The sequence below is a fragment of the Lycium barbarum genome, chromosome 1 (assembly GCF_019175385.1).
Source record: "Lycium barbarum isolate Lr01 chromosome 1, ASM1917538v2, whole genome shotgun sequence".
NCBI classification, from domain to species: domain Eukaryota; kingdom Viridiplantae; phylum Streptophyta; class Magnoliopsida; order Solanales; family Solanaceae; genus Lycium; species Lycium barbarum.
The window spans coordinates 167,109,800-167,119,787 of record NC_083337.1 but is presented as its reverse complement, the minus strand read 5'-3'; the positions used below and the strand labels follow the sequence as shown (position 1 = coordinate 167,119,787).

The 9,988-nt window shown below is 35.8% G+C and overlaps 2 protein-coding genes across 2 annotated transcripts; both read left to right on the top strand.

Moving 5' to 3' along the window:
* Positions 1-280: 280 nt before the first annotated feature.
* Positions 281-3,346, top strand: LOC132605983 (tubulin beta-2 chain-like). The gene is made up of 3 exons (XM_060319282.1): positions 281-779; positions 1,791-2,060; positions 2,499-3,346. The coding sequence occupies exons 1-3, from the start codon at positions 386-388 to the stop codon at positions 3,170-3,172; spliced, it is 1,338 nt and encodes a 445-aa protein (XP_060175265.1). The 5' UTR covers positions 281-385; the 3' UTR covers positions 3,173-3,346.
* A 1,881-nt stretch (positions 3,347-5,227) lies between these two features.
* On the top strand, positions 5,228-9,781 carry LOC132605987 (uncharacterized). The gene is made up of 3 exons (XM_060319287.1): positions 5,228-5,634; positions 6,042-6,084; positions 9,413-9,781. Exons 1-3 carry the CDS (start codon positions 5,365-5,367, stop codon positions 9,562-9,564), a joined length of 465 nt encoding a protein of 154 aa, XP_060175270.1. The 5' UTR covers positions 5,228-5,364; the 3' UTR covers positions 9,565-9,781.
* The last annotated feature ends 207 nt before the right edge of the window (positions 9,782-9,988 follow it).

Genomic DNA, 9,988 nt, shown 5'->3' with positions numbered 1-9,988 from the left:
TTAAATTTGAATGGCTAAATGACAAATTGTGCCAATTTTAAAGGGCCACCCAAGTATTTAGGCAAAACAAATTCTAAGGCAAAGAAAATATCTAAAGATGTTAAAATACCCAAACCCAATGAGGCTATGACAACATACTTTCACTTACCTATCACGCCAACGCGCCACGAATTCAAAATTCAAAATTCAAATCTCAAAACCACAGCCGTTGGTTTTGCAAATAAATCAGAGCCGTTCATTTTTCTGCTTTTTAACCCTTACATTTCTCCATAAAGCCTCATTTTTCACCTTTCAAATCTCTAAACTTCTCTCCTCTCTTCCTAACCCTAGATCCTCAAACCCTAACCCTTTCTCCATTTCTCGTTTCTCATTTTCCCCTTTGAAAATGCGTGAGATTCTTCACATTCAAGCTGGCCAATGTGGCAACCAAATCGGATCCAAGTTTTGGGAAGTTGTATGTGCGGAGCATGGGATTGATTCCACAGGAAGATACCATGGAGACACAGATCTACAACTTGAAAGGGTAAATGTGTATTACAATGAAGCTAGTGGTGGACGGTTTGTTCCTAGGGCTGTACTTATGGATCTGGAACCAGGGACTATGGATAGTATTAGATCTGGAACTTTTGGTCAGATCTTCAGGCCTGATAACTTTGTTTTTGGTCAATCTGGTGCTGGAAATAACTGGGCTAAAGGTCATTATACGGAGGGTGCTGAGTTGATTGATTCCGTGCTTGATGTTGTCAGGAAAGAAGCTGAGAACTGTGATTGCCTACAAGGTGTTTGTTAAAATGCTTATATTCTTTTTGATTTGTTAATATGTATTATTTCTCTGCATTTCTCGCCTGGATCTCTACTTTATGCATTTGAGACATGTTGCTGAGATTTTCTTACTTGTTTACGGTCATATTTTGCCTACAAGGTGTTTGTTGAAATGCTTATGTGCTTTTGATCTGTTAAGATTGTGTTATTTATTTGCATTTCTTGCTTTTATCTGTGTTATGCATTTCAGATATGCTTATGAGATTTTGTTACCTGTTGTTAACATTTTGCAGCGTAGTTAAAAAAATGTTTAAATTATTTTATTCTGCTGATAGTTGTGATTGGCTACAAGGTGTTTGCTAAATTGTTTATATGCTTTCTGATTTGTGAAGATTGTGTTATTTCTTTTCATTTCTAGATCTGATCTATTTTCCTATGCATTTAAGATATGCTTCTGAGATTTTTCTTATATGTTGTTAGCATTTACACAGTCATATATGATTGATTCTGATCTCGATGTTGTGAAGAAAGAAGCTGAAAATTGTGATTGCCCAAGGTGTTTGTTTAATTGTTTGTATGCTTCCTGAATTTCTTCGCATTTCTTTGCTCCGATCTGTTTATTTTATGCATCTAAGACATGCTGCTGAGATTTTAATACTTTTTGTTAACATGTGTACACAGTCATATATGAATCTAACTATCTAATCTGGAGTCTTAAAACATTATGCAGCATATTACAAATATGTAGAAATTATTTTGCAAATTTTTTGGAAACTATTCTGCTGAAAATTGTGATTCCCTACAAGGTGTTTGTTTAATTGTTTACACGGTTTCCTATTTCTTTGCATTTCTAGCTTCTATTTGTTTTTATTCATGCATTTAACACATGTTACTGAGATTTTCTTACTTGTTAACATGTGTACTGACTTATATGAATATAAGTAGCTAATCTGAAATCTTAAACATTATGCAGCGTAGGTGAACATTATGTCACGGTATCTCATTTGTATGTGGGTTATCATATGCAGGTTTTCAGGTGTGCCACTCCCTGGGAGGAGGGACTGGATCTGGAATGGGGACACTTTTGATTTCAAAGATAAGAGAGGAGTACCCAGATAGAATGATGCTCACTTTCTCTGTTTTCCCATCCCCAAAGGTTTCAGACACTGTTGTTGAGCCTTACAATGCAACACTATCTGTTCATCAACTTGTGGAGAATGCAGATGAGTGCATGGTTCTTGACAATGAGGCATTGTATGACATTTGCTTCCGTACCCTCAAGCTGACAACTCCTAGCTGTAAGTATTTTCATTTTAAACTGTTTCGCACTTGCATACTCATTGATAAAAAAATCCCATTTTGTTCTCTTGATTAAAAATTGCATTTTGAATTCACATTGGTATTATTTTTCACTTTCTAAAATAACAGCATTACATTTAGTTCACTTATTATAGGCACTTGATGGAAAGTTGCATTATGACAGAGTGCTGGCATTTTTCGCTGGTTTAAATAATAATATCATGCTTAGTCAACCAATACTGCTCTAGCAGTCCTCAATAACTGGAAATACTGACCATTTGTGGGAGGCAAAATAAGTTTGTAAACATCAATTATTACCTCTACTTTTCTGACATAGTGTTGTTCGGTTAGCTAAAATACTTTTATATGCTTCATACTGCGTATACTTTTTTATCTAAAGCTGCACATACTGATTCTGGTTCTTCATCTTCTAACAGTTGGTGACCTGAATCACCTAATATCTGCAACCATGTCCGGAGTAACTTGTTGCCTCAGATTTCCTGGCCAGCTTAACTCTGATCTCAGAAAGCTTGCTGTCAACCTCATTCCTTTCCCCCGTCTTCACTTTTTCATGGTTGGGTTTGCACCACTTACCTCACGTGGTTCACAACAATACCGGTCCTTGACTGTCCCTGAGTTAACTCAGCAAATGTGGGATGCGAAGAACATGATGTGTGCTGCCGACCCTCGACATGGCCGCTATTTGACAGCATCAGCCATGTTCCGTGGAAAGATGAGCACCAAGGAAGTTGATGAGCAGATGCTAAATATTCAGAACAAAAACTCCTCATACTTCATTGAGTGGATCCCCAACAATGTTAAGTCAACAGTCTGTGATATACCACCAACTGGTCTCAAGATGGCATCAACTTTCATTGGAAACTCAACCTCAATTCAAGAAATGTTCCGTCGTGTTAGTGAACAGTTCACAGCCATGTTTAGGAGGAAGGCTTTCTTGCATTGGTACACTGGGGAAGGCATGGACGAGATGGAGTTCACCGAGGCTGAGAGCAACATGAATGATTTGGTCTCTGAATACCAGCAGTATCAAGATGCTGTAGCTGATGAGGACGAGTATGAGGAAGAGGAGGAAGACGCATATCAGGATTGATTTGATGATGCTCTGAAATTTTACTATATTGATATTTGTTGTAGTACTTTCTTTCCGGTTGTAACCTCGACTACCATCTATCCTACCTACCCAAGAACATGAACTTTTACTAGTACTAGTTGTTTTGAACTGCAAACGAAGTTTCCCTTTGAATATTATTAGTGCTTGATTTAATTCCCTTCTCTATCTTTACTCATTTGCGACTATAATATAAGCTTACGACAAAATTAGCACGTTTCTGAGCACTGCTTCTGGCTTCAGGTAGGGTCGCTCTTAAAAGACACTGTAAACTTAATTAAAATCTAGTAAATTAGAGGAGCTTAGCCGGTATTCCTGTAACGACTTTTGTAATACCTTCTATTATTTCCCTTTGTGTTCAAGGATGGGTTCCATCTAGAAACTGATTCATTGTTTATATCTTAATTTAATATGACCAATTTTTGTTTTATTCATTATGACCGGATAGACTTATTTCGCTTGTTATACCTTCTATTATTTCCGTTTGTCTTCACGGATGGATTCCATCTAGCAACTGATTCATTGCTCACACCTTAATTTAATATAATCAGTTACACCTTAATTTAATATAACCAATTTTTATTCTATTCAGTAAGACAGGATAGATAGACTTATTTCGCTTGTTATACTTTCCATCATTACCCTTTGTCTTCAAGGATGGATTCCATCTCAGTAAGACAGGATAGATTGACTTATTTCGCTTGTTATACTTTCCATCATTACCCTTTGTCTTCAAGGATGGATTCCATCTAGAAACTGATTCATTGCTTACACCTTAATTTAATATAACCAGTTTTTATTTTATTCAATATGACAGGATAGATAGACTTATTTCGCTTGTTCATTTGTTACAATACAAGATATACTGTAATAAACATTTTTGTTTCGTCAAACATATATCTATTTTTATTTCCCTATGCCATATTATTTTGTATTCCTAGAGATTGGATATTTCCATAATATTTTAACCTTTTTGCTCAATTATGGTTTGAAGAATATAAGACTTAAAGAGGATACGCTAGGCTGGAATTGCAATTTGAGAATTCTTTTTGGGTTTCCATCTTGTCTTCGGTACCGGATTGACCAAATGATGACAATCAAATAGTGGAAGCAATTAAAAAATAAAAATAACAAGGCAGTGAAGAATAAGTAGGGAGAAAGAAAAGAGAACAAGTAATTAGAAGAAAGCAAAAATAATTTTATAACTAAAATAACCATTAAGGAAGAGGAATAAGATCTAAAACAAGAAATTCATACATATTACTAACATCCAAGAGAAGTTCTTAAAAGAGAGATGAGAAAATCTCTAAACTCATTTATAAGCTAGTTCACTTTTTATTTAAAAAATCATTTTTATATTTAAAAATCTCAACAACAATAACAACAACATACCCAGTGAAATCCCACAATGTGCGGTCTGGGGAGGGTAAAGTGTACGCAGACCTTACCCCACCTTGGGAGGTAGGGGGTGTTTTCGAAAGACCCTCGGCTTAAGAGAAAACAAGACAAAAGAGTCAGATACGGGCAAACATATCAGTGTAATGCGAAAATAAGAAATAACAAGAGCGAAGAAGTCGTGATAAAATAATCTGGAAAGACAAGACCCAACAAATATAAGCAGAAATCAAAGAGTAAAACTACGACTATTAGTGCGAAAGAATAAGTGAGACTACCTACTAGCCTTACTAGCATTGTATCCTAATTTGAGTCCTCCACAACCTCCTATCTAAGATCATGTTCTCTGTAAGCTGAAACTGCGCCTCGAACCCAAAATATTTAATTAAAGATTAGCGAATACTTACTACTTTACCATATGATAATTTAATTATTTTAGTAGAGAAAAAACATCATTTAACCCCTGAATTTGGCACGAAACTCACTTTAACAACTAAACTTAAGTTGTATTTATATACCCCTTAACAACTTTCATTTCAATTATTTTCCACCCCAAACGCTGACGTGGCAAAAAAAAAAAAAAATAACGAATGTCTTTTTCTTATTTTAGTACTGTATAACGAATCCTGCCTTCTTCTCTCTCATTTTTTACCACCTTAAGAAAAAAAAAGGAAAAAGAAAAACAGAAGTAAAAGTGAGGCTTGGAAGAGTTCCGCCGCAAGAGTGAACAAACAAATTGCATAAGCCCATTTGAAGTAATAGAGCGATTATCTGAAAAAATGGCTAATGCTCTTGTAAACAGAGCATCTACAGTGAATCAATCCTCGAGCTTCTTCAGGGTGTCTTTCAGTTTCCTGAGAAATCTGAGCACTGCAACAACACCTAAAACGACATCGTCTAGTGATGGAATTAAGAAGCCGAAAAGGAAGAAGAAGAAGAATCTTTTTGAGGTTGCTCAGTTTTTGCCTAATTGGGGTCTTGGTTATCACATGGCTAAGACTCATTGGACTGGTGTCTCTTATGAAATCACTAAAATCAATCTTTATAAGGTACCTTTCTTCTCTCTTTTTTTCTGGAGAAATGGGGTGTACTCTCTAGGGTTTATGTATATTTCTTTTCATTTTTTCAATTGTTTACTTGACCAATATCTCCTATGAAATCACAACTATCAATCTTTATGAGGTCTCTTTATTTTTTCCTGGAGAAGTAGTAGCTATAATATGCATTTGGGGTTTACTTTCTCGGGTTTAAGGGTTTATGTTTGTTGCTTATCATTTTCTCAATCGTTCACTGGACCAATGTGTCCCATGAAATAAGAAAAATCAATCTTTATGAGGTCTCCTTATTTTTTCTGGAGAAGTAATAACTATAAGATGAATTGGCATACATTTGGGGTTTACTTTCTAGGGTTTATGTATATTTCTTTTCATTTTGTGGATTGTTTTGTTTTTTGCAGGATGGTAGACACGGTAAGGCTTGGGGACTCGCTTATAGAGATGGTGAGTTTTTCTTTCTTTTTCCTTTTTTAGGGTAAAGGATTTCATTCATTGAGCATTCAGTGGTACCACTAAAGGTAGAAAAATGTACATTTGCCTTGTAAGTCTTAAATATAATTCAATTAGTTGATATAATCCAAATTTGGTCTAAGAATATTTACATTACAAAGCTTAGATCAACAAGTAGGCATCTACCTTTCAAAGTGTGACGGGGTGTCGGCCCACTCTCTTTAAATGCTCCAAATAATGCATGAAGAGACCATCTGCCTCATCTTTCTGAGGGATTTCTCAGTTCTCCGTCGTTCCATGCATACACATATTTGAGATTATAGGGATTAGGGTATCACGTAATACACTCCAAAAAGATACAGGAACGTGTCCCACACATCTTTTGTGACAGAAAAAAGGAGAAGTCGATTTATTTCTTCATCCTCATTCCTGCATAAATCATACTTTGTTACGCAAAACAACTCTTATGTTGAGATTATCTTAAGTTAGAGATGCTATGGCCAATTGTCAATTATTTTGTTGCTCCTGATTTGTCTTTCATAGCGTTCTTTCACTCTAGACTGCCCCTTTTCCTTCTCCTCCCAGCACAGTGCACACTTTAGGTTTCTCTTGCATATGAATTGTTACTTTCTGGAGTTTGGTCAAACTTCAGCAGGCTGTTCACTTTCCAATAATGACAATGCCTTCTAAAAGAATATTACGTGAGTTGTCATCTCTCTGCATAACAATGGTGAGGTCTTTGGGCTTCTTGTTCTTTGATAGTTAAAACTGATGAATTCTTCAAATATGCATAATTATCAAGATCTGTAGCTGAGCCTTAACCGGCCAAATAGAACAAAATGCTTCATCTTTATTGGATGTGATGTTACTAAACTGAAACCTGTTCTTCTTAACCTTCTGAGAATTATAGACCAGAATTATGCATTCTCTTAACTTCCGTCCTGATAGGTTCTAATGCTATGTGGTGCAAGCAACAAAGTGTGTGGCTCCTAGTCATGAGAATTAGGCTGTGGCCTAACGGTCAATGAAGTGGGTGAAAACCATGGGAGACCAAGGTTTAAGTTCCAGCAGAGACAAAAAATGCTAGGTGATTTCTTCTCATTTGCTTAAGTGTTGGTGGGCGAAGTTACCTGGTGCCTGTGCGTGGTAGTAGTTACCACGTGGAATAGTCGAGGCGTGCAAGCTTTCCTGAACATCCCTTTGTAAAACAATATGATGCTTTGCAAACTGCAGAGATACCAACTAATTGGGGTTAAACAACATATCAATGTAAGGGATAAGCGGAGATTTATTTTCCTTAAGATAAATTATTTAGTATTGAATGAAATTGGCCGAAGTAGAGTGAAATGGATAGAGATGACTAAAATAGCCAACCCCAGCAGATTTGGGATTTGAGGTGTATTTTTTTTAATGATGATGTGCAAACTTCAATGTGAACATCCCGATTGTTTCTCTGGGTTTAGTGACCACATTTCTCTCTGTTTTGATAAGACGGTACTAATCATACATAAGTTGAACACTTTCACTATATATGTTAGTAGGTTTCTGTTTGGAAAATGCTTTCTGCCAACAATTTCCTCTCTCAAACAGGAGTCATCTTTGTTTTTACATTTTTTACTGTGATTTGAAATTGCTAGTTGACATTTACCAACAGACTTGGAATTCTTTATTGTTGTGCATGCATAAGTTGTAGCATCATATTAGTCTTCAGTTTTTCATTATTTTGTATCCAAACACTGGCTTTGTGTATTCTTTTCTCTCTTCCAATCTGGTAGTTAGCGGTTTTCTGTCGGACCAACAAGTGGTTTTAAAGAGTGAGTGGACACTCAACTTGTATGGTGCACAACAGTTCTTGTGTTAGCGTTTTGTCTTGAGATGATGATGCTTTACCTATTTTACAAATAATTTACTACTGATTGCAAGTGTCAGTTTTAAGGTGTCTAGTAAAAGAAATATAAGGATCATTTCTGTTTTGATTTTTGAATTTGATGTGAGTATCGGCGAAAAAAGATCATTGAATAACTTTTTAGGAAGTGGATGAGGAGGGAACTGAGAGGATCAAAGATTGTGAATGTGAACACTTTGAGCTGTTTGGCACCTTAGTAAAGGATAAATGTGGATGTATATGGCTTCTTTTTGCTTGATATTCTGAGATAGAAGTGACATAAACAATTTTCTTATCTTGGTTCAGTATACCAGTTGAGATATGATGCTCTCTTTGGGAATGGCTTGTAGTGGAACTCAAGTTATTGACAGTATGTATTAAGTTGTGTATCTTAAAGGCTCTCCTGCTTTCGCAGAGGCCAGCTCATTGAGCAATTCTGAGAATTCTTTGTGTGATCTAAAGAAAAGTATCCACATTTATTTTTGTATATGTTGTCAGATGCTGATATGTGGGTGCTTAATCTGACAATTCTTGATTGACATTTTAATAGCCAATACGTCTAATCCTCCACCCTGCATAGCTCATGACTCGGTAAAAGTTAGAAGGTTGACTTTCATATATTAAAAATCATATATGGTTGTTTGCTTAGAGTGAACATTATCCATAGAGTGATAATAGGATATTGTTACTGGGAAATGGGCTTAAACGTATCCCTTTTTACCTCCTTTTCATTCTCCATCTCTCTGCTTTTTTCCTTTTTGTCCTTTTCACTCGAATTTTTCTTTTGTGTTTGGACTGTTTCAGGAGAGGAGGAGAATGATTACTAAGGAATTAACGGTAAAAATGTGCTAATATTATTAGACGAAGAGGTAATAGAATAAGTGCCTGGGGTGACAGTTGCAAAAGAGAATTTATGGTGAACTCAAGTACCAACTTCTTGTTAGATAAATTTTGGAACTACTTTTAGATCTTACTCACTTTAAGTATGAGCAATGTGTTGGTTTTGCATTTGTTTTCCTGTATGCATCTCTCGGGTTTCTGACGCAGCAATTAGTTAGAAATAGAGGTGGAAAAAATGAGGAATGCCTGTTATTGGTATATGCAGCCTATCAGTTCAATGGTGCATTTTGATCCACTTGTACCAGTAAAAACTGGAAAAAAGGAACTAGGCTATTAGTCCTAAGACTTGAGAGGGTTATTTAAATTCCACTCTGTGACAGAATTTATCTAACAATTCCACTTCCTACTGATGATTTTTCTTTGGATCGTTTTACTCTCTCTTCAAGTCTTCTCAGATTTTTTTTTTGAGAAGGTAACATTTTTGAGAAGTCTTCTCAGATATTTGTATGAACTCAAAAATTATTTGTATATTACTTTTTAATGTTTCATTTTCAATGTTTGTCTTCTGCAAGTAACTAAAACGGTCTTCCTGTTCAGGTTTACCAATTGCTGATGCACCGAAGAAAATTAGTGGCGTACATAAGAGGTGCTGGAAGTACATTGCAAATATGAAGAAAGCTGAAGGAAATCTTGATCAAATAAAGAAAGCTGAAGAAAGTACTCCTAATCCAGATGTTCAAGCTGCTTGAAGCTGTTTCCTTAACTGTTCTAGCATTGGAATCGTTAATGTTTGTTTTGTTTGATGTCAATGAAGTAGCATTCAATGAAGCTTCAGGCTGTTGTCTTTTACCATGAAGTTATAGCAGCTGGTGCCTTACTTTAGAAAGAACTGATGGAAATGTGTGGACACATTTTCAGAAACTAGGTCTTTTTAAGTTTTTATTAATCATAGACCTTTCATTAGAAGAGTGATTTGCTCTAGGTCACCAAGTCTTTCTGATCGTTCCTTTTGATATCTCTTCCTTATTTTTTGTACTATCCCTCGTTGTGTATTCATTCATAATATAGGGTGACAAGCCTTGTCTTCTAGAGTAGTGGATGGCATTCATAATATTTGTCTTCTAGTGGAAATTGTGGTTAAACGCAACGACAGTGTTTGTTCCATAAAAAGAG